We start from the raw sequence: 24,823 nt of genomic DNA, 5'->3' as shown, positions 1-24,823 counted from the left end.
TTATCAATTTAATGAAATGAACATTTTCAATCTCGCTATAACTTTAGCCATATGGCCCAGCCCTACTACGGATAAGACATTAATTTAAAAATGGTCTTTACATGAGTTGCTAATAGAATATACTATTTATATTCCCATTATCATGTTACACAGCAGTCTGATTATGAATCATGTCGACATTACATCTTACAACTCATGTATATTGGAGGGCATGTTTCTTTAAGCAGTATTTTAATGTCGCAAAACGCTGTGAAAACTCAAATAGTTCGTTATCATGTGATTATTGTGTATTCATGTCTATATAATGTGAATAAGATCAGAATACTCCATATGTCTAAATTTGATCATTGATTATTTTCCGAGCATGACCTCAGGTGAGGGCATCAGGAAATGCTGTTTAGATGACAGTGTCTTACTCAGACTGTCTTAATCAGGTTAATAAAGCACTATTGGTCCATGTCTATTGACTCAAGTGACTTGACGTTATTTTCTAGATTTCACACAGCCGAACCTCTGGAGACACAAAAGGCTTTAAACAGCTGTTTTCACCTAATACAACTTTGATGTTTACAGCTTAGAGGAGTTTGCCTTCTATAGGCTAAACATGTCTCCTGATGGAAGCCATAAGAAGAAGTATGTCTTACAATAAAGTCAGTTATTAAGACTGCAACACTGTTCTGACACTTTGATGCAGTTTTAACACTAAAAAAACGACATTTAATATAAATTATGAAACAACTACTGAAGAGAATCTTGTTTGGTTTGTTGAAAAACAGACAAACCATAAAACTTATTCAGGGGCTCATCCATTATGCACCATAAACTGGATAATACTGTAAAAAAACACAGTTCAAATAATTCAAAAAGATTTGCACCACAAATCCAATCAGTTCCTCTCCTCGAGGCCTAAACTTCAGCCAAAGTTTACTGAAATCTGTAAAACAGTTTCTGGGCTATCAGCTAATTAAGAGACAAAAAGAAAATAAACTCAGGGGACTAAAAGTCTCTTTGGTGTAATTATTGAAAAACAATGCACCACAACAAGACTGTTGAGGTACAAACAAAGCATATAATCATCTTAGATTAGAGCAAAAGCAAAAAGAGGTTTTAAAGGATTCAACTTTTTTGACAAGACACTCAAACAAAAAGAAGATTATTTATGGTTTAATGTCCTTAGAAGCTGGATTAAAACTTGGGTCGGGGGATAAATGCCCGACCCAGTAGATTCTGGTGCGGTCTGACAGCTTGAGCGTGGCGTCTTCGAAACTGCCTAAACCAGTTGTGCAACCTCGCAGTGCCATCACTGGACAATGACATTTAAAGGATGTGATCAGGGCGTCAATATGTGGGCCACGCTGCACTCATGTGCATTAATGTGTCACTGTGAATGAGCTGCTCACCCTCTGCAGGACAGAATATGTTTCCTTACAGCTCAGAGCCCGCGACTGGCTGTGCATGTGACCGTACTTTATGGCCGCATCACAGGTGCGTCATCGGGACTTTTCCTCACCTCACTTCACCTTGCTATAGTGCTGCGCCCGTGATCCTTCCTGCAGTTTACAATAAACCAATGAAGAGAGGAGCAGGGAAGAGGCCTGTCCAAAACAATAGCAGGTTAGATCGACACAAGCCAGTCAGACACTGTTCAACCAGAGTGGGATGCTGCAGTGAGGAGCAACACTTAATTTCTAAATCAAAGTTTGAAGTGTAGCTACAATGGAAAGGCAGCCATTGGATGCAAATATAGGCCCACCTTCTGTTTGCATATAAATAGTCATAAGGTGGGAAAATAAACACTCACACCCACTGAGAGGAGCTCAAACAGCTGCATACATCCACAGAACACCAGTCCACAAAGCCCCACACAGGCTTTTTAAAATATTAAGAGCAGCATGGTGAATAAAAGACTTGGACTTCAAGGGCAGCATTGGTGACCACACCTAAATATACCAGAGAGAGACTGGGTGAGGGAAAAAAGGAAAGCATTCAAATTTGAAACAGCTCACCCCTGAGCTCCCCATCCCTCTCCTCCTTCAGCAGCCTTCTCACTTCAAACCCCGCTCCCTTCAATCCCTCCATCACCATCTTCCGCTCCTCCGCTGCCTTTAGAGGTACTGGCTCACCCCTCTCAATAATAAGTTGACAGCTGTAGAAAATGGCTTCTTTCAATTTGGGTGCTCCCAATCTTATTACATTTCGATAGCAGAGCTGCATGACTGTTTGCCTGCTTGGAGGCTTGTACAGGAGAGGAGCTGAGCCACTCACAGTGGAGGCCAGGAGATGCAGGGGGGAAAAAGAGAAAGTTAGGAGGAGACTCGAAGCAAGAGAGAAGGGAGAATGAAACAGGCAGAGGAGAGAAAATGTGGAAGACATCAGTTGAAGAATTGGCAGACAGACAGTGAGGGAAGAGTTGAACAGAGAAAGGGACAACAAGAGAGAGAGACAGAAGTACTGAGCTGTGCAGTAGCAGAGCAGGATGACCTGTGAAAAGCTCGCTGTCATTTGATAGAGGGCTGCAGACGCATTTTTCTAGACCAGGAACTCTTTGTCTTTCACCTGCAAATATCCATCAAAGATGATTCACAGTCTGAATTTGTATAATAATCATCTTCAGCTCTCAGATTTGATTCAAAAACTCCATCCGGGGAGTGGCGAGAGCAGAAAAAGCTTGATCAGCAAACACTGCCTCAAATGCTGTCTCTCATCATGCTCGCTAAGTAACAGTGAGGCCGAACAGCAGAGAAATTAAACTACTCTGAACTCAGCGAGCGACAGACACCATGTCCTCCCTCAGGATCTCTTTGTGGATCACACGCATGCTTTAAAAAGCTGAGAGATGCATAGGAAAAAATGTTTGTTATACGAAGTTAACTGACATGGTTGCATTATTGGGGACTGGTAGGTTCCGTAGTATTGTGCATATGGCAGCAGAGACTCAAGCAGCCTATGTAGTTACAGCATTAAAATATAGCGTGTGTAAAGATGGGTGATGCGTCTCCACTTCCTCACACTATCCAGGAATGAAGCCAAACGATCCTGCATATGATCGTGGCCATCTCGCACTGATGTCATAATTTGTCTGTGCAGTAGTAATCGGGGGATAGAGCCATGGTGCAACGTCGCATCGATACATGTGCTCGACCAATCATCATGAGTACGTCACAGCTGTTGATCGTGACGTTTCACTCTAACTATAAGTCACTCACTGGATTCCAAACCTACGCAAAGGCCCAAGAGTCCCACAAATTATATCTGAAAAATCATCTGCATCCACCCTCTGATCCACATCTGCAAAATGTATTGGATCATTCTTTGGGTCCTGCTCCACCTCTCCACAAAATTGTATGGGAATTTGTTGAGTACTTTTTGCATAATCCAGCAAAAAACAAAAACAAACAACCAAACGACAAGCAAACATTGTCGGGAAAGTATTTAGAATCAATCTTAGCCGAACGAGCACTAGAACATACATCTGAGTGATAAGTACCACCTGAAACCAACCCAGAGAAGGAATATTTTATGTGTATGACCGACAGTCGCATCTAAAGAGAATCTGAGAGTGGCATTTACACATCGCTGAAACTGCTTTAACACTTCTCTCACACAGACGCACACACTGATGGTACATAGCCGAGGTATATGCGTACTGCATACTGTATATTATCCCAATTTGTGTGTGTGCGTGTGTGTGTGTGTGCAATAATGGATTTTCCTCCATGTAGAGAGGGAAACACTCACTGAATCACTGCTCTGTGGTCTGAGGTCCAACCAAGCAGGTTGCAGAGAACACAAACCACAGAGAGTGGCTCAGAGAACAAACCACACCAACGATGAAGGAAAGCCAAAAACCTGATGCCACGTCAACACACTGTGATTATATATCATTCAGCATGAAAACTGCTAAACTACAATTCCATTCAGTTTCATTTTGCTATAATGTTATCAACATTTATTTCTATTTCAGGTTTATTCCAAGTATAGTTTCGGCTCAGAGATGTGCGCTGACTCACAAGCACAGAGCGAAATACTAGTAATTAACTGGCACAGAGCCAGCTCTCCAACAAACTGGAGCTGACTACCGAAACTGTCCAGGCAGACATGACAGAAATGACAATCACACAGGGCTGCACTGTGCAAGGGCACGAAAACAACACAGAGGACACCTGTACACACAAGCACAAATACAGAAATGTGGGAAAGAGAATGCATGTAAATACACAAAGAGGATGTACTATTATGCTTGAATATATACAAATATCACAAATATTTCACTTCATACACAACTGACAAGAACAACCAATATTATGAAGATCTAACCAGAGACAGACACTTCCACATAGTAAATCGAGATGAGGAAAAGGAATGAGAGAGTAGTTTATGTGTTTGTGTGCGTATGTGAATCCCAAGCTCAGACTACGCTGTCTTCCTCAGCCTGCACTGTGCAAACAGCAGGGAGGGAGAGGCCTCCATGAAAACACTGAGGAAGCTGCTGAGTCTACATACACACACACACACACACACACACACACACACACACACTCAAATAAACACACTCATACTCTTGATAGGGAGTTGACATACAGTCTTCCTGAAAAGCACAGCCACCCCACCAGGCCCACCCTGGCTAAGCTATTGTCTGAGTCTCTGGGTGATCCTTCAAGTCCCATCCAGCAGATGCAGTTCACTTCAGCACACACTGAGTCACAGTCCACTGGTGCATACACATGCACACACACAATGCCGGCGGCAGTTTTAAGGTTAAGGTGCAATTAACCACACCAATTACCTGGTTCTCCGCTTAATAGTGAAACAAAGGGCTCCCCCTAGAGGTGAAATTGAATCATTGGAAAATTTGACGAGAATGGGGGAATCATAAAAATTAGACCACAATCACAAAAATTGTCGATGCCAGCGAAGGATTTCATTCCAATGGTGGTTTCCAACTGTGTGGAATGAGGTAATTAAACTGGAAGGGAATGAAGTAGCCCACATGTAAATGGCTTCAGGAGGGCTGAGTGCAGATTGTATGGGAGTGTTTAGGTCTGTGTATATTCCTGTGTGAGTGTGTGTGTGTGTGGGGGGGGGGGGGTTACTTTAAAGCCTGTAAAACACTTGTGTCTACATCTTCAAGTCTGTGCACCTGGACCACACACCTGCCTCATCCACCATTGTCCATCTGTGCAGCTACTCACACACACACTGACACACACACACACACGAATGTTGTCTGGCCTACGGAGCTTTGTCTGTGTGTGCACAGTGGAGAACTAATATCAAGCGGCCTACGACTGTACTGTTCCTCCCCTCCCCCAGCCCAGCCCTTCCATGGCTGAACTCAACAGATTAAACTATGCAATATCACCCTTACCAATTCACCCCTCCTCCCTCTCACCCCTCCACCCCATCCTCACCACCCGCAATTCAATTTCTTCTCTCTCTGCCTCTCTCTCTCCCCTCTCTCTCTCTCTCTCTCTCTCTCTCTCTCTCTCTCTCTGTGAAATGATTTGTCTTTTTTCTCTCTTTTCCCAATCTGCGTGTGCATGATATATATTTTCTGTTCATCTGAAAATTGCTAGGCTACAAAGGCAAGGGATATATATATATATATAATACAGTGGTGGGGATTCTATACTTACATATATATATACACTTATAAATATGGATTTATACATACATGTATATATATATATATATATATATACACATAGAAATCATAGAAATAACACAAATACATTTTTATGAGCGTGTGTGTGTGTGTGATCTCTTATGGTCTTCTGTCAGTTAATAAAAACAGGTACCTTTGTGTTTGTGTGTGTGTGTGACAGGGTGCATGTCAGTCAGAAAGACAAAGAGGCCAGATACTCGGTTTGACAGTGACAGACAGACAGATGGACAGACAGGAGTGTGTGCGTGTGTGTGGCAGTGTCTGTGTAGCAGTGGACGTCTGTCACACTACCAGCTGGGAAACGTCAGTTCCCTTGAATCGCTGTCACAGCACTGCATCTGCGCATCTGTGTGTGCATGTGTGTGGGCAACTGACCATTTGTCTACCTGAACATGACGAGAGATATGACAGAGAACAGCAGAGTGAGAGAGGCAGAAAAAGGCAGAGCCATGCAACAAATCATACATGTGGGAATTTAATGAAGAGTTGTGTGTCATTTCCCATGTGGGTACCTCTCTCGTTGTCCACTGGGTGTGGTTATCTTGGAGCCCACTATATAACTGTGAATCATAGGGCCTCTTGGTGCATGTCTGTGTGCATGTTTCCCATTTGTGGGTTTTGGTATGTGTTTTTTTCCTACATATGCATGAAAACTTACATACTTATTACTCAAGCATACTCACATACCCATTTATGCAAACTGAGTATTAGTATTTGTGCATGCATTCAATCCTGGTCTATATGTGTGGGTGTATATAGCCCGTAGCTAGCTGCAGTGTGTATTGAGGGCAGTACATCAGGGTAAGGCAATCTGCCTCCGAACAGCTCCTTCAGGTGAGATTTATCACCACTGCACTTGGCCTCTTATTATGGCGATGGATTCCCTACCTCTGTATCTGGCTGTGCACGTGTGAGTGCATGTGCGTGTGTGTGTGTGTGTGTGTGTGTGTGTTTTCTTATCCAGCCCCCCCCCCACACACACACACACAGACACACACACACAGTCTGCATTCTTATTAAAGTGCTGCAGAGGGGAACAGCCATTGGTTTGTGTTGACTCCACCCAGGACAACTCCTGATAGGGATCCACTGGACACGCGATGACACTGGGAATAAAATAAATGGGGAATGACAAGAGAAGGGAGGGGGATTAATGCTAAGGAGGAGAGGAGAGGAGAGGATTCACTCTCTGCTTCTTCCATTCTTTGCACTTGGACTACAAGTTCAAGCCCCAACAGAACTACAAATTCCAAAATTCCTGGCTGGAAATCACGCAAGGTCCCAAAAGCAGTGGAGCTAACTGTCAGTTAGTTAGGTAGCACTGGAGAAATAGGTCATAGAGCTAAAAATACTTATCTATGTCTCTCTCTTTTTCTTCCTCTCTCTGTCTCTCTTGAAAATGTCGTCTTAAAAAAAGACAGAGTAAAACAGATAGAAAGTCTAAATAATGGGGGTGATGAAAGGAATAACTCGGAAAAAGAAATACCCTTAAAAACATCAGACCTGAGGCTCACTCCCACGAAGTGAGAAAAAAACTGAGAGCAAGAAAGGGAACGAGGGAGTGCAACTGTGTGAATGTTCCCTGGTGTGTGTGTGTGTGTGTGTGTGTGTGTGTGTGTGTGTGTGTGTGTGTGTGTGTGTGTGTGTGTGTGTGTGTGTGTGTGAGCCCCCATCCACACGGGTGATACTACTCAAATGAGCGAGTGAAGGAATGAGAGGCAGAGGCTGAAAGAAGAGAGAAAGATCTGGAAATGGATGCACAGGCTGTGGCGCGGGGCTGTTTGCACACAGAGCCGGTTATTACATGGAACTCATTTAGCCTGGCTCAGTCAGGCAGGACAGAAAATAATATTATATAGGCCCCTGCCACAACCGCTGCCAATACCACAGCAAACCATTATCTACATCTCTGCCTCCACAACCAGCACGAGGAAGTAATATCTTTGAGACATACACGCAACATCAACTGCCATAGTGACTAATTCTGCCACCTCTCTAATTGATTATAATAATGTGAGATTCTAGTTGTCAATTTGATTTGATTGCACTTTGTTCCTTAAAATATTTCCAGTTTAAAATATTTTGTCATCTGTTTCATAAGCAGGAAGCATCAGAAATGAACAACCGCCATTTGGAGGCAGGGTCTTCATGTCTCCTTTGTAACTAAAACAACACTTTGTGATGCCGCTAATGGTATAATTTGGTGTGAGCAGTGGACTAAAAAACACTTTATGTCAGTGGATAATCCAAATCTAGAGTAAATCCCTCCAAAGGAACTGTTAGGAATGAGCTTTCCGACAAGATTTAAAGGGATCTAACAAAACGCACTGAGATTTTCCTGTACTATAGTTTTGCTGAATATTAAAGCAGTGACAATGCACAGAAGTGTGGTGGCAGGTGGGGGGTGGGGGTTAACAGTCGGTAACACAGAGGGCTCAGATGGTTTGAAACCAAAGGTGGAAAAAATAAGGAAAATGAGGAAAGAGAGAGTGAGTCAGAGAGGAAATGGCTGAACAAAAGGGAGACACCGAAAAAAACAAAACAGTGATGGATGGAGGATGATGGTGAGGAAGACACAGGGAGGGAACGTGAACGATGGGGTGGCAGGGGTGATGGGAGGACAGAGAGGAAATAAGAGGGAGAGAGAAGTAGAGAAGGAGAGAATGGGAGATTAAAAGGAGTCTCTAATCCAGCAGAGAGATAGACGGCGTGAGGGCTGGTAAAAGGAAATGCCCAGTAGATTGGAGGCTGGAGCTGCATGTTCGCTCCTCCACTGATTTGCCTCAGCACACAAATGAAGCCTCAACTGTACTTACTACACACACACACACACACACAGACACACACACATACACACACACACACACACACACACACACACACACACACACACACACACACACACACTGCAGGCCCAACACACACACACACAAACACACTTGGCCGGGCAATGGGCAACAACTGTTAAAGCTTCCCACAGAATTTATATCCATGAATTAAATATAATTTATAAGGTTTCAAGACATTTAAGGACACAACAGACACTGTCTCTGGCATGAAGCCAGTCATCGTATACTGTTGTTTCGTGTACAGTTGTTTTGCCCATTTTACTGCATGGGCCCCTCATTTTTGTACAAGCCTCTAACAGCAAGTTAGTTTGTAGACATGCTCATTACCAGGGCGTATTTAAAAGCCCCATCAAACTGTGGTAACTGGAACCTAGTTAAACCATTCTGGGTATAACGATGGTTTGTATAAAGACATTGTTGATTTCTGTGGCCTCGTAGGATAAATACATTTAGCTTTAGTCCTGCTCATAGAGTCAGATGCAGTAGTGACAGAGGATGCCAGCATCCCTGCAGGGTTTAAACTGCATAGCTGACAACTTGGCTGCTTCTTTTATGTTTTCTTTTTTCTCTTTTGCCAAACTTTCTAAGCACTTAAAATCAATGTAAGACAACTATTTAAATTGGGTACTATGTCATGTCTCAGGCCCTAACCTATTTACTCTCAATTCCCTTCCCCCTATCGAGTTCTATTCCTGCCACCACCAAAACGGCTTCTCTCAAATTGTCCCGGTATAAAATCCATGCAAATCAGTCAATTTAAACTGCTGACATGGTGTCAGTGAGGGCCCCTGGGAGCAATCAGGCCACACTTGGGCTCTGCTTGGTTGAGCATCCCTTAGAGAGGAGGAGGAATAGGAGGAAAAAGGAGGAAGTGGAGGTAGAGGAGGGGAGAGGAGAGGAGAGGAGAGGAGAGGAAAGGAGAGGAGAGGATGCTCTGAACTCTGAAGGTCCAACGTGCAGCCTCCGTCTGCCCATTCCTGTCCCATTGTCAAATGATATAACTAGGTATCAGCCTGTACAGTAATTAAACCTTAAAATTGACAATCCACCACTTTTTATGAGCTGTGTGCTTGAGGACCAAAATTTATTTTGGCAAAACAGTAAAATACCATCACAGCCAATCAGGGAAGCACACAGTTGCCCGATGAGTAGCTAACATTGCAATCCTGTCTCTCATGTCAAGTGCTCTTCAAAACAGGCACGTACAGGCCAGCCGTTCATGGAATTGCACGAAATGTCGCCTGTGTCTGCATCTCAGACACACACAAGCACACACACACACACGCACGCAGGCAGGCACGCACACAGGCACGCACACAGTCAGTCTTTATCCCTGCTCAGGTAAAACCATGCCCAGCATCAGATTTATACAACAGCTCCTGTGACTTTTCTTTGTTTCAAACTGCCTGAGCTGAGCTGAATCTTCACTGGCCTCAAACTCTCTTGTGTTTGTTTGTGTGTTTATATTGGAGCTATTGTGTTTTTTTCTTCTTCTTCCTCCACGGCTAGACGTGCGTAAATACCCGCTGACAGACCCACCACCATCAGCCACCTTTTTGGCCAGGAGCCCAGGCGGGCAGCAGGCGTCTGCATTCCGCTGAAACCAGTCTCCGCAAAAAGGACCCCCCTCCAAAAAAAAAACGCACAAAGGGGATCATCACAGGAAAAACTTCACGGGAAATCCACCCGTTAATAGACCCTTTGCGGATATAAATATCCGCTGAGATGCGCGTTATACGCGTAAAGCGCCAGATTGCAATTTAGGGGGGTTATTCTAAGCTTTATTATCGGCGCTGAAGAAATATACGCAAGTGTCGGAGTATTCCAGAATATTTACCTCAACCTATATTCCCGAGAGGTCCGGCAGGAGAGGTGACGCTGCAGCCTAAAACCAGAGCACTCGTCTACCTGTTTACCCCGCATCTCTGTGTCCAAATATCAAATGTAAAGACAGGGACAGTGAAGTCTTTCGCTCCGTGTCTCCCTGCCTGGCTTTGACCGTGATCTTGGCTGGCTACACTGGCAAGGGACACACCGGGTCACCCAAATCTACCTCCAGCATTCCTCCATATCCCTGCACACACGCTGCTGCTGTTGGCTCAGGGAGACATGAATAGCATCGGAGCGCACAATAATCCCCATCCAAAGAGACCAGAGCCAACCCCCGTCGGCTTTAAATATAACTTTTTCTCCAGGGCTGAATCCCTGACGTTATCATCTCTGCTCTGTGCATTGCATGTCTATATGTGCTGGGAATCATGCTGAGAATTATCTGGCATTCTCAGGGTGCTAAATTTGCACTGACAGCATGCACAAACACACAAAGCGCAGACGCTCAGTAAAACGCGTAGTACTTACGATTTGAGGGGGTTCTGCACCGCTGTGGCCATTTTGATACAGTGTGATAGAATGCAACACTGCAGAGCCCGGTATTGTACATGTAATGTAGCAGCTATTTCAATTTCATTCATTCTCTGGGGCTGCGGCTGGAGCGAGCAGCCAATGGGAGGCGGAAGCGCGCCGTGACAGCTTTGGGGGAAGTGTAGTTTTTTACGCATGTCAACATGGAACATGCCGAGGAGGTGGGTACTACAAGTACCAGCGGGGACAGCGGCGTGAGTGGACCACGGTCCCGCCTCGGACCTGTAAGGGTAGATCCATCCCCCAAGATCCGAATTTATAATGAAATGTCTACAGTTGTGTCAAAGCTGGATTGCAGGTCTGTCTGTCTGTCTGTCTGTCTGTCTGTCTGTCTGTCTGTCAGCCAGGTTTCAGTCTATGCAGTGGGAGGTCACATCATCACATCATTGCAAAGTGTTGAATGCACTTCGTGATTATCTAATTTAAGAGAGAATGCAATATTCATAATTTATTTATATTTTTTATTTTGCATATGCACAGAAGTATAATAAACGTGATCTATTGGCCAGATGTGACTTTACGTAGGTGTGTATTATGGAGAATAACTATTTAAGGGATCATAACAGTTGTCAATCATGCGCTATACAAAAGTTAGAGAAACTATATCAGTAGTGGGCTGTTTGCCCTTAGTAATACTTAGTAAAGTATATTTTAGGGCAAATTAAGATTTTGCAGCAGGTTTTGTGAGATATCAGTCAGATGTGACTTTGTCTCTGTGTATAGAGAATAACAAGTCAAGGCATCAAACATGCAAAGGAAATATTTTCAAACAGTTATTACTCATGCAGTGTATAATGTTGGGCTAATATGCAATACAAAGGTGAGAATATTGAAATGTGGGTGGTTATCTTCTATTAACAAGTGAATTATGTCTATTTTTGGGCAAATTAAGTGATATATTTATTTTGCATATATGAGCACAGAAGGGCAGCAGTTCTTTGTAAGATTAGTGAACAATTGGCCAGGGTGAATATTATGGAGAATATTATGGAGAATAAACAAAATACATGCAAAAAATACTTTCATAAGCACCATATGGTGCTCAATTGCTGTGCAAAAGTTAGAAAAACCTTATTATATATTTCTGTGGGCTGTTATCCTTTATTAACAAGTTAATAATGTCTTTTTTAGATCAAATTAAGAGACATAATGTCTACATAACCTTACATTAATGGTGGCATGGCTAATCTTATACTATCTAGGTAGCCTTGCACTGAGCAGCTTTAATTATTCATTAATCAGGGGTGATGGGTTGGGAGTAGGCCTATAATTGATTCTTTCAGACAAATTGTCTCTCATGGTAGAGCCCAGAGAGCGACTAGGACCCTCTCCAAACCCCTTCACTCCTCCATGCTTCCTTTGTACCCTTCCTTCATCTTTTAATTCAATCCTATTTCCCTGCCTGCTGGTAGCTTTTGCACACATGAATGTGTTGCACTAGTTATTTCAAGTTAGGATTTCTTGAATTTGATTATTTGTGGGAAGGAAGGAAGGAAGGACGGAATGGAGGAGGAGGGGGGGGTAGAGCTCAGTCAGGACTGTCAGAGCACCAGTGCAGGAATCTCTTTCTCCATGTCATGTTAGCAGTGGCGCCGCTCTGAAGCCTTTCAGTGACATGTGATATTTATAGATCTGTACTAACAAATATTTAATGAACATTAGCAAGCAGCTCTAACACAGCAGCAGGGCTCAGATAAAACACCCTCTGTCAGTTAAATGGAAACATTGATTCTCTGAATATTGCTGTGATTAGGACTTTGGCCTACACTTTCTGTTATAGAACAGGCCTCTGTGTAATTTCCAGCTTTATTTGGAGGTGGATCACAAACACGGAATTTAATTTTGCACAACCTGCAGCTTCAATCCAGGCTTTTAAAAAATCCACCACAGAAAACATGTATAAGTTACGTGTCTGCTAAGTTGTGTAGTCTTCATGCCATTTTTTACAACATGATATCTGAAGTTTACTGAATGCCATGTTGTGTGTCATGCCTGATTCTGACCACACGGTGGTGCTGATGCATCGTGGCCCGAGGGTGCGTTGTTGCGTCTTACGTCACGACACCCGTGGCTCCTCCCACGGCGTCAGCGGGTCCACGCGCTGTTGTTGTGATTGACAGACGGAGTCATGTTGAACTTTCGTTTCTGTCTCTCCTCGTCCCAAACATGTCCCAAGTGACCGGGGGACCATGTCTGAGGCACTGATGATGGACATGGAGAGTCTGACAATCGGGCTGGAGAAGCCGCGGGAGCGTCCGGAGACGAGCGGGGCCCGGAGCTTCCTGCTGGTGGACGATCAAGAAAACCTCCAGGTAAAGTTAGCCAGCCGAGCTAAGCGTTGCTAACGGTTAGCTTTGCGAGGCTAAGAGCAAGAAGACAACGCGCTGGCAGACGAAGGCCATGAGCCGTGTGTTGTCACCGATGCTAACTGTGCTGACACATAACCCAGCTAGCTTCACCGAGCTAAAAGCTAACTTCCTGTTGTCACCTGAAGAAGGCGAGCGTGTTGACACATTTCGCTTCGGCACTCGGAGCCGCTCGGACCACTGTCAACATGTTCCAGCTAACGAGAGCTCACGATCCGTCTCCGATGGAAGACAGACACACGCAGGGAGGCAGAGCAGCGAGTGGTGTCTCAGTGGGAATGTCCCTGCTGAGTCAGTCCATCTGAGCCGCGGACAGGCCGCGTCTGTGCTGCGTCTACAGCTGGAGTCCATGTTGACCGTGTTGAAGCGAGTCTAAGGAGCCTGGGTTCCTAATGAAATGTCTATTCAGTCCTTAAGTGTTCGTCCAAAGAGCTCTGCAGACTCAGCGCCACGCGGCCTTCGTGTTAAAGATGTTATCGCTCCGTTGAGTGTAAAGAGATAACACGCGTTGTTGTGTGTTTTGGTGTGTTGGCCTCCTGGACTGCATCGCCCACACAAATTCAATAAGTGACTCAGTGAAGTCAGCAGAAGAACCAGCTGGGCAGTGAACCAGTGTCAACATTGGGCTCCAAAACTGTGGCAGAGTCATTTATTTCAGATCAGCTGATGTGATCATTGTCACGATAAATCTCACATTCATTACCTGAGTGAAACAGCAAAACTTTCCACAAATCTTAGGTCGAAGTGTCATCCCCTGTGATTACACTATGCATTATGTTATATTGCATTAATTATAATTGTTTCATGATCCATCCTTATATAAATAATCATCACAATATCATGTCCATCAATTGCAATGTAACAAAAGTTGAATATGTAAGAATATCATGATTATGCATCGTGTCAGCACACGATAATTCCAGAGCAGTAGGAATTACATGTAATTGAGAGATTTTTAACATGTTTTTACTGTTTATGTCTTGTTCTTAAAGAAGAGTTTAAAACACTCACTCAGGATGAAAACTTTGTCTTTAAACTTAAAGTAAACTAAATAAAAAGATGTTTAGGCAGTAGGCTCTATGCTGAGGGTTGAGTCCAGGGGCTGCAGGTTTGTTTCTGACCCAGCCCTCTGCTAAATGTCTTAATCACTCTCTATATTTTAATAAACAACAATGTGACATCTATCATACTTTATTATCTCTTTTTTTATTATAATTTATTTGTTAGACTAATGTGAAAATGTTTATCTCAATATAAGTTTTGGCCGTATCATCCATCCTTATTGATATCATGTTGTGACAGCCTAGTAATCCATGCTCTAATTGGTGTTCCCCCTTTTTTCCCTCCAGGTCCAAGATGAGTCAGAGTTTTTGGACAGACTCGGGTGTGGGGACGTTGCAGGCGTCAAGGTTCTCTCCATCTTTGGCAACACTGGCGACGGCAAGTCCCACACCCTCAACCATATTCTGTTTGGTGGTAAGAGTGTGTTCTACACTTCCAAGTCCCCCAGCTCCTGTACGGTGGGAGTGTGGGCCGCCTACAACCCCACCCTCAGCCTGGTTGCCCTGGACACTGAGGGCCTGTTAGGTGCAGCAGCCAACCAGAACCAGAGGATGAGGCTGCTGCTGAAGGTAATTTTTATGGTCCAGTTGGTTCAGAAGTAATTAATGAATAGCTGGGTCTCTGTACATAAACTAATAAATTGTAAATACACTTCAGTCTGCATATGAATCACTGTTCAGTTCACATTTGGTGTCTTTACATGATTGGGAAAAGGGATGTTGAATCTTGCCTGTTGCTAGTGGGTTGCACTCAGACAGTTTAAGGGATTATTTAAAAAAAAAATACAGGCACTATAATGTCTTAATAAATTAAAAAAATAATTATAGCATTTCAAGATCCCCAGTCTTCTGCTCCCCAGCTCAGTGTTGCTCTAATACCATTGCATGCTGGCAGTATCAACACAGTCGTCCAAGAGTGGTGCTTGTTTTTCTAGATGTAATGTGAATTTGGGGACTGATCAACTCCTGCTATTCTTTTTATTATTGTCCTCACACAATTATCAGATATCATGTGCTAAAGTCTATTGTCTTAACTCTCTATTCATCCACTCTTCTCTCTTTCAGGTACTGGCAGTGTCTGATATTGTCGTCTATCGCACCCGAGCTGAACGCCTCCACAACGACATGTTCCACTTCCTGAGCAGTGCCTCTGGGGCCTACCTGAAGCATTTCACCCCAGAGCTCAGGGCCCTCTCCAGCCGCTGTGGTCTGGATGTGCCCCTCTCTTCTCTTGGACCTGCTGTCATTGTCTTCCAAGAGACAACGCACACCCAGCTACTGGGTCATGGTAGGAGAAGAAAATATATATATATATATATATATATATATCAATGCACACTTATACTAAAACACAACTTGGTTTGACAATTTTCGTGTGAAAATTATGTATTTTTATCGGTTTCATTTTCTTTTGCTCTAGACTCCATGGTGCCAGGCCATGCCGACACGCTGCTCAAGAAGCGTTTTCATGACCTGGGGTTGGGGACAGAAGCCTTCAGCTCAGTGCAGTACGTAGGCACCCAGACCATCACACCTCCCACCAACTACAACACTCTGCTGGAAGCGGCCACACAGCAAGTGAAGAACACTCACACCCGCTCCCCCCGCCAGCCGGGGATAGTGTTTCATGCACTGGAAGTACGTGGTAGATGATTTCCTGTGGTGCTTAATAGACAAAAAGTGGGAAATGAGAAATTTAAGTGAGATGGAGAAACCTTTGCTCGCTGTGTCTCCAGGCCCTGAGTGAGCGTTTCTGTGGGGAACTTTCTGACGACAAGATGACCCTGCACTCCTTCTTTCCAGATGAGTACTTCACCTGCTCCGCTGTTTGCCTCAGCTGCAAGTAAGTCGTTACAGACACGTTTGAACAGATGCTTATTGTCGTCAGATTGAATTTGGTCTTAAATCTTTATTCAAGCTTACACGCTACGCAACTCAAAGATTCTGAATTAAAACCCTGGCTATGGAGATGAGACTCTTCAATCTTCTCTGCTTTTCACCACTCACCTTGTGCAGTCACACTTATTTTCTTCCCAAATCACATTTTCTGTTTTCAGTAGTTAATGAAATCCTTTATTTTTTATTATTAAAATAACCCCATACAATTTCAGGCATTGTTATTGCTGTTATAAGAAATGTTGGTGGTGGATATATTACACCTCCACTTTTATTATTGGGCTGCAAATCTCAGCCTTCTCCTCGGCTGGATCTTTTCATATCTACTTTTTCAAAAAAGTTAGAATCATTCTTCTGGGCTTCAAGACAAGAATCTGCAAAATTTCTGATTAATGCAGAGTTTGTCCTTCATATATGAAGAATGCAGGACATTGTCCAGGTCTGATGCGTTCACAACAATAGGAAAATGTCCTAAAAAGTCAGGCAAGGAATGATATGACTGATTAAAAATTATTATTAATTGTAAAAAAAAAAGGTTGTACATCTGTCGAGTGTTAGAAACGTCATCAACACGCCCACTCACTTGCTGTGAACTTCCCGCACATATTCCTGCTTTATTCTCTCATGGACTCACTCTGACATTTTCCAGAATATTTTCAGAGAAAGCAACTTGGACATTTGATTTGTTTTCCCATACAGCCTCTGGAAAATGTCAATCCATGTCTGAGTTAGGCAACTTCCGTCTTCCTCTCCTGCCAGATGGACAATGGAAATTGTGTAGTTGTCCCTGAGCTGGGTCCCTGGCTGAATCACAGTATTGGAAGTCATTCCTGCTTTTGTGGATGTTGTCTCCCCATCGAGTCCTATAAAACTTTATGTCTTTTCCATGTTTTGGAGTGTGGACATGGAAGTCCCTTACTTGTTTTCTTCTTGATGTTGAGAGGACAGGGAGTGGGAGAAATCGTAACACTGCTTCTGAAAGGAAACAGCTCTGGATTGATGGAGTCATAATTCAGACTTCTACAAAACCTGAATCTAAAGTCTGTCATGTTGTCTGAACCATTTGGTTTTCTCTCCCGCCTCCAGCGTTCGCTGTAAAAATGGAATGAACCATCTGAGAGACAGGTTCCCTCACATGGCAGATGGGCTCTGCCAGTATGCACACCAGTTCAACAACAAGGTCCTCATCTGTAAAGTAAGAAAGACCCCGATACTATCATCAGCCAGTTTAACTGTTAAAAATATGAAGTGTGTGTTTTGTGATAATTCTTTACATGGTAGCTACCAAAAGAGTAAAACACTTTATTATTTCCTATATCATGATCTGTGTGTTGCCTCTCCAGCGGTGCTATGAAGGAGGCAGAGAGGTGATTGTTATGCCCAAAACATCAGCTTCCACTGATAACCCGTGGTTTGGACTGGCCAAGTATGCCTGGTCAGGGTGGGTAAATACACACACACACACACACACACACAGATTATTGGGGGGAGTGGAGAAGAAATTTAATTGAGGAGGTGGATGGGGAAGAGAAAAGACGTGATAAAATGGCAAAGGTGATATTACATAGTTGTATCTATTGTGTTGTTACAGGGTGAGTACAGTAGTTGGCTGCTTGATTTTAGTTTTGTGGGTGTGGGTGTGGTTTGTGGTGTGTGTGAGTAATTGCACAGATTGACAGTGCTGGATGAGACAGGTCTGTGTGTGGTCCAGGTGTTCAAACTTGGCACCAGTGAATCTAATCAACAACAACCGCTGCCTCCCTCAGTTTTGTGTTGGAGTGTGCTAGCTGTGGTGTCATCTACCGCAGCAGACAGTACTGGATGGGAAACCAGGACCCCGAGAGCAGTGTGGTGCGATCTGAGGTTAAACACGTCTGGGAGGGGGTGAGTAGCCGCAGTCTGAATTTGATTTTATCATCTATATTTCAAAAATAGCTTCTAAGTTTGACTTGAAGGTAGAACTATACACAGATTATAATTATTATTTAGAATTTTTGGGACTCCAAATGTAAGTATGTTACATCCTGTCAGCTTTTAACAAGAGTACTTATGTTTGTATACATGTAATTAAAGTTTGTTGCATCTAATGTATGAGACTATGGAGTTTTTATGCATTAAGTTTGAGGCCAAACATTTAGAGGCTGAGATTTAATGATTTTGTGTTTCTATCCACAGTAAAAATAAATTTAACTGTAGTGATTCACTGATTCTCCTGTAATATGAGGATAATGTGCGATGGGGGTTTTCTCTCATCAGGCCAAAGTCTTATACTGTTATAATAATCATCTTAATTCAGATACACCTTATCCAGTTATTTATTGATTCTCATATTGGGTCTTCTTATTTTTAACTAGTCAAATTTAGACAGTATGTAAACTAAAGAATGCAGACACTTCCTCTGTTCTCCTCCCTCTGCTGCTTGAGAGGAGGCGGCTGCTGTTTCAGCATGTAGCTACAAGTGAATAAAAATGTGGCAAATGAAGCTAACAGTCTACTTACAGACAGTTTCATTTTAGCTTGTTGGTAATGATTTACTATTAACTCAACAAGCAGGCTGTAAATCACCTTAGAAGATGGCACCATTTTTTCACCCCTCTCTTTCTTTCAGTCGGACGCCTTCATGACCAACCACCAGAATGCTGCTCAGAGGGTCCTGGATGGGATGAACTACATGATTCAGTCGGTGTCCGAGTACAGCACCGGCCCCACCAAAGCTGTCACTGCCTGGCTCACTGACCAGGTGGCTCCTCCCTACTGGAGACCCAACACAGAGATAACAGTGAGTAGAACAAACTAAAGCTCTGACACACAACAAACCTCACTGTTGCTATGAAGTTACTTTCACAGGAAATCATTCCAAGTGCCAAGCACAAGATGGCAGACCATTGTTTGATATTGCTGAGTTAATTATTCTCTAGTCCAAGTGTCAGATTGGAGAAATTTATAATATTATTATTGCAATACTACTATACTACTACAGGGCTCCTGACACACACACACACACACACACACACACACACACACACACACACATTGATAATTGTAAAGGGTCTACCTTAATATTTTTAATGATGCACCAAGTTACAGGTTTCCTTGCACAGTTTAGAGCTTTCGTTCTCATAGAATTTGTTTCATCTCCAGGCAAAGTTATTGGACACGGAAATATCCTTAAGTAAATCAATATTGGAACAGATCAGATGGATCAAACCCAGTCCTAGTTAAAAAATTACCAATGCATATAGACAGAAGAGGTGAAAAGGTGTAATCTGTGTATTATTGTGGAGCCAAAAGACACAGTGAAACATTTTGCGGCACCTAAATGAAAAAGTTAAGCTCACCAGTGCAACTAATGTTAGTTTAGACCCCTGATACAAAACATTATGAATTAATTTTAAATATATTATTTCAAATTATTTTTATGCACTAATTTTTTTAAAACAGAAGCAAAAGCTTAACCCTAAAAAATAATTTGTCTGTGTGAAGAAGAGCAACTTTAAAAAAGAGAGAAACGCGGATAAAAATGGATGATAACGAGGGTTTTGCATGAATAAGAATACAGGTGTGCCCTGCTTTTCCTTCAGTGTGCCTCGGGCAGAAAAACTTTATAACCTCTGCTCTAGGCAAATGTGTTGATGATATTATCATGTCTTTCCTTCCATTATCATAACCTCCTCTCCCTGTGCTCCTCAGGCCTGTCATGGCTGTCAGAAGGTGTTTGAGGAGGCAGAGAGGAAGCACCACTGTCGATCCTGTGGAGAGGGTTTCTGCCACCCCTGCTCCAGCAATAGGATGCCCGTGCCAGAAAGGGGTTGGGGTAATGGCCCTGTCCGGGTGTGCAAGGCCTGCTATCGCCAGGGTGGCCCGGCTGACACTGTCAACAATCAGGGTAAGACACTAATCATGATTACATGGACACCGATATTCTGATACTAGCTCGATTAAAACAATGGTCCACATAAGACATTGCCATGTAAACAGCATTTTCTGTTTACCCCGACCTGATGAGGGTCACACTCAGATTAAGCAGGACCTGGCACGCTGTTTCTGAGCGACCCAGAAGCCATAGCAAAATGGTGGAAAACGTTTGGAGATTGAATCCAGATCTAATCAGGCAGAGTAATTAAACAACTGTGTGGGTGAGCAGAGGCTTTGGGGGGTTGGAACTAATAATGAATTATTCGATTATTATTCTCCACATTAACTGATCAATCATTTGGTCTCGAAATCATCAGAAAATTACAGTTGAAATATAAAATGTTTCATTTGATTTCTAATGTTTGATGCAGGGTAAAGGGTCGCTGTCATTTCTGAAATGTAGATATTGTTATTGCTGCTTTGGCAAACGTGTCTCTCTCTGTTTCTCATACACAATTATTTCTTCAGTGTCCAAGGTGGAGCCTCAAGGTCTGATAGCTCGCAGGGTGACGGAGGTGGCTCAATCTACACTGGACATGGTCTCCACAGCGGTAGACTACCCTCTCTGTGAGTTTTGATTACAATAATAGTTGTCTCATGGTGTCACATTGGTGTGTGATGATGAGTGAATCCTCCACTGTGTATACTGCCCTTTGCATGTTAAGATTAACCACTTGTTAAAAAGTTTGATTGGTATTAATGGTTTTCATGCGTCAGACACTCATCTATTATATCTTTAATCTTGTTGGTTAATTGTTAATAATCAAATAACAATGTAAATGTTCTTCCCTAGCTGACTCTAAATTCTGATAATTGAGGTGGACAAACTGAACCACAGGACCACTTTGAATTGATGCTACACCTGCAAGGAAATGTCATAAATATACATTTAATGGGTTAGACCCTATCCATCCTTCCAGATATTAAATGGCTGCTGAGGGAGTTACTCCATAAACATTAATGAATCTTTATATATAAGTGATTCACCGCAGCTTCAGTTTGTATAGTTTAGATATATTACGCTCCATCACATAAAAACCCTTCCAAGATCTAAACAAAATTTAGGATGATGATTTAACGTTCCATCCACTCCCCTCAGGTTTTGTGAAAGAGGTTGCCCGACCAGACTACTGGGTGCCAGACCAGGAGATCACGCAGTGTCACCAGTGCTCCAAAACCTTCACCCCGGTCATGTCCAAGCACCACTGCAGGGCATGCGGACAGGGAGTGTGCGGACCTTGCTCCACACACATCAGGCCCGTGCCTTCCCGAGGCTGGGACCACCCAGTCAGAGTGTGTGACAGCTGCCACGGCCGCACAGACACACTGTAAACGTCTCTAAAAGTGCACTCAGTCTTCCTCTGATGAAAAAACAAACACTGTGAGTCCTGCTCTGAGGAAACCAGGAGGATCGACTGAACACAATGAGACAACAATTGGAATCAGCCTTGTTTTTTTGAAAAGACGATCACTTGGATTCCAGAGGTTTTTTGGCGCAGACCTTCGATCTGTTTACCAGTTCTTCTGCCTTCTTTGATTCAGCCTCAGTTAAGAGACACAGATAATCTTCACTACAGGCCCACTCAAACCTGCTTTACAACTGATTGGATTACTGGAAATCTGGATTTATGTTTTTAAACAAGTTGTAATTTTGAAGACATACAGCTCCCTTCAGTTCTTATTATAACAGTAAAACCTAAACTGCACTCAAGTGTTGTCTTCCTTGTTCATTCATTCATCAATTTGCACAGGTCTGCAGCAGACTGCCTGCTCTTACTGAGATCACTTTGTTTTCTAAAAATGACAAGTTAAAAGAGATGTGCAGGGAATGGTGTGAAAGTTCAGGGTTTAAATATCTTTTAATTCTGTCTTTCTCTGCTCAGTGCAGAGAGATGCAAAGTGTAAAAAAAAAAAAACTAAAGCAACAGCAGTGTGTGCCTTCATGGGAATTTTGATTTCCATTTCTGAAGCTCCTAACATTTGTTTTTGGAGAATTTCGAAATCGTATGTAAGGCCTGAGATTATTTGTGCCTAATCACAGAGCAATGTCTTTTATAGCCTTGCTTCTCTCACTCTTTACAGTTGTATGTACAATATTGTGAAATGGATAGCAAAATAAAATCTGTAGCATAACACATTATACATTCCAATATATGGAAATACCTGTGTATTGTATAGATTTACTTTCTGAGGTTGTTAAAATTAGTAACTGATGCTTCAGAAAGATGTTTTCTTAACATGAAAACGCAACTGGAACATTTTTGTTATTCAGATTTTTTTCAAGATGTTTGTTAAGTCACTTTCAATGTAAAGTAAAAATGATGCACACATTGTTTGTCTGTGTAACACATTTTCTACACCCTGTGTAGAAATAACTCATCAAGTTTCAAGATGTTTTCCAGCAGTTGACAATCGTTATAATGTTTTTCTTTAATAAATCAGACTCATCCAAATAAAGAAAACAAAAGGAAATGTCTGTCACTTATTCCCACAGATGCTCATTTTTGAATTATTCATATAAGTGAGTATTAAACATCTATGCAAAGTAACTATAATGCAAAATAAAGACAATGACAGTGGAATGCAAGAATATTCAATGATAAATAATGAAAAGTCAAAAACTGATGTTATCGCTAAGAATATAATCTTCAGAAACTATTCTATATTTTCAGTGTGAAAATGTTTCTCTTCTAATTGGCAGTGTTTTAATGTCTTCTTTGCAATTCTGCGTCCTCAACTAATCAATTATGGAGCAACATAATAAATACCTAAGAAAGTGATTTAATCCTATTATACTGAAGCCTCTATCCTACTTATAAACTTCGAGCCGTGTACATTTCTGTGGGTTTTGTGTCTGTGAGCAGGAGCTCTGGTGTTTGTGACGCAGCTCATTCTCTTGTTTTTATAAAAACAAGCTTTATCTGAGTAATGAATTGGGGGAAAACTTTGCTTCTGTTTACAGCTCTTTTTTATATTTGCAGTCGCAAAATAAATAAGGTTGGTTTCCCTTTAAACACACATTAGTTCGCTGACTTACACAGAGAACTGTCAATGACGCTGCTGTTTACAGCAGGTGGCCCCAGGTACACACTGTGCGACTGTTTCCACACAATTTGTTCCCTCCTTTCCATACAACCTCCAGTTCATGGTTATCTGAAGGTCACAGCTCCTGGTGTCCAGCACACTAATGCATCACTGGTTATTATCCCTGAAGCAGCGTTCATTTCCTTTTATAAATGAATTATGCACACCTAAATTGATTTCAGCCTCACAGACACAGATTATGCACGGAGCTGGACAACAGACAGAGGAGAGCCAGGAGCATCTTTATAAAGACGCTGTCACACATCACAGTGAATTAGCTTCTAAATGTAGGAGATAATATACATAATATGTTGCTGATCTGAAAGTAAGGCGGATTATTATTGCAGGGCCTCCACACTTTCAAATGGATTTAACGTGAGGCTGCACCTGCAGACAGAGACCTCACACTCTGAAGGCACAGTAGAAAAGTTGTGATGGTGTTGGCGTGGACGACTGGTGGTTGTGTCTGCTCTGTTATCACTGTGTGTGGTCCTGCAAACCGCTGTGGAAAAATCAGTCAAGAGGCAAAATGACACATTCAGTCAGTGATATGAAAACCCACTGGACTCGGGATCAGACTGAAACAGGTGGAATTCAGCGTGTGGTCTGGCTGCACTCATTATCTGTGAAATCCTGCCTACTGCTCAGCTGAGGTAATGTTATTTTATGGTTTTGATCCAGAGGAAAGAGAACCACGAATTATTCTGTTACCGTTTTTAATAAGATCATAACCACTGAGTGTGAAGATGTTGATGATGTACATAGATGTCCTTTGATATTGTATCTTGTGTCGTAGTGTTGTGTTTCTGCTGAAGTTGTTATTTTAATACGGAGTGGAAACAGTTTTTCTGTTTAAAAATCCAAAGGGTGTTTCGTGTTTCATAAAAAATAAAGTTTCCTTGTGGGATTTATTGGCAAGAAACATGAGGGACATCTACAAAGGCAGTGGAAGAGCTGAGAGTAAAGGGTAAATTTAGAATAGAATGGTAGTGTCTATATGCAGGTGCAAGGTGGAGCTTGTGTAACCACGTAAACGGACTACATATTGTGGGAGTAGTTTATTTATACTATTGAACATTTCATCAACACTGCAACTGGTAATGGTAGGGCTGTGTCACCCCATGCACCACAACCGTTTCACACATAGATGTCCCTCGTGCTGCTGTGCGTATATTGAGCATATTTTGATATATCTCGAACGTTTTAAGAAGGGATTTAAAAGCAGTATCAGGTGAAATATTTCTGATCTCAGCTGGTTTAGTCATTCCAGAGTTTGGGGGCCTGTGCTGCAAAAGCATGATGGCCTCTGGGAGCTATCAGAGGATGACTATCAGCTGGTGTAAGATGGAATGCAGGCTCATAGGGAGTTAATAAATCCTTGATATCTACAGTGGTGTGGAGTTTACAAATTTGCCGTGTAGTAGAAATCATTATCATTAAAGTTCAGATATGGTAATTGAAATTAAAATCCCGAAAAATCAATTTGATGATTATTCTAAAACACTCCGGGCCATAGTGAGCCGCTGTGATGATTGGGACAGTATTTATCAATGTGAAACAGACTGT

The 24,823-nt window shown here is 42.5% G+C and overlaps 2 protein-coding genes across 6 annotated transcripts in view; one reads left to right on the top strand and one right to left on the bottom strand.

Moving 5' to 3' along the window:
• Positions 1-11,196, bottom strand: part of dpf1 (double PHD fingers 1) — a 41,309-nt gene extending 30,113 nt beyond the window's left edge. For 2 of the 5 annotated variants that reach the window (XM_069534059.1, XM_069534061.1), the window contains exon 1: positions 10,873-11,196. In XM_069534059.1, the coding sequence (XP_069390160.1) occupies positions 10,873-11,087 (215 nt within the window). In that variant the 5' untranslated portion in view covers positions 11,088-11,196. Of the gene's footprint in view, positions 1-10,351; positions 10,581-10,872 lie in introns of those variants that run through there. The other 3 variants (XR_011244488.1, XM_069534060.1, XM_069534062.1) reach the window with 3 other exon arrangements.
• Positions 11,197-12,999: 1,803 nt separating this feature from the next.
• On the top strand, positions 13,000-22,645 carry LOC109634629 (zinc finger FYVE domain-containing protein 1). The gene is made up of 12 exons (XM_020095290.2): positions 13,000-13,247; positions 14,651-14,932; positions 15,428-15,650; positions 15,783-16,000; positions 16,099-16,205; positions 17,345-17,453; positions 17,602-17,699; positions 18,025-18,142; positions 18,867-19,037; positions 19,949-20,144; positions 20,642-20,740; positions 21,273-22,645. Exons 1-12 carry the CDS (start codon positions 13,125-13,127, stop codon positions 21,503-21,505), a joined length of 1,977 nt encoding a protein of 658 aa, XP_019950849.2. The 5' UTR covers positions 13,000-13,124; the 3' UTR covers positions 21,506-22,645.
• Positions 22,646-24,823: the final 2,178 nt, after the last annotated feature.

Source organism: Paralichthys olivaceus, chromosome 11 (assembly GCF_024713975.1).
Source record: "Paralichthys olivaceus isolate ysfri-2021 chromosome 11, ASM2471397v2, whole genome shotgun sequence".
Lineage (NCBI taxonomy): Eukaryota > Metazoa > Chordata > Actinopteri > Pleuronectiformes > Paralichthyidae > Paralichthys > Paralichthys olivaceus.
The sequence above is the reverse complement of the archived record's forward strand: the minus strand, read 5'-3'. Positions and strand labels throughout refer to the sequence as shown.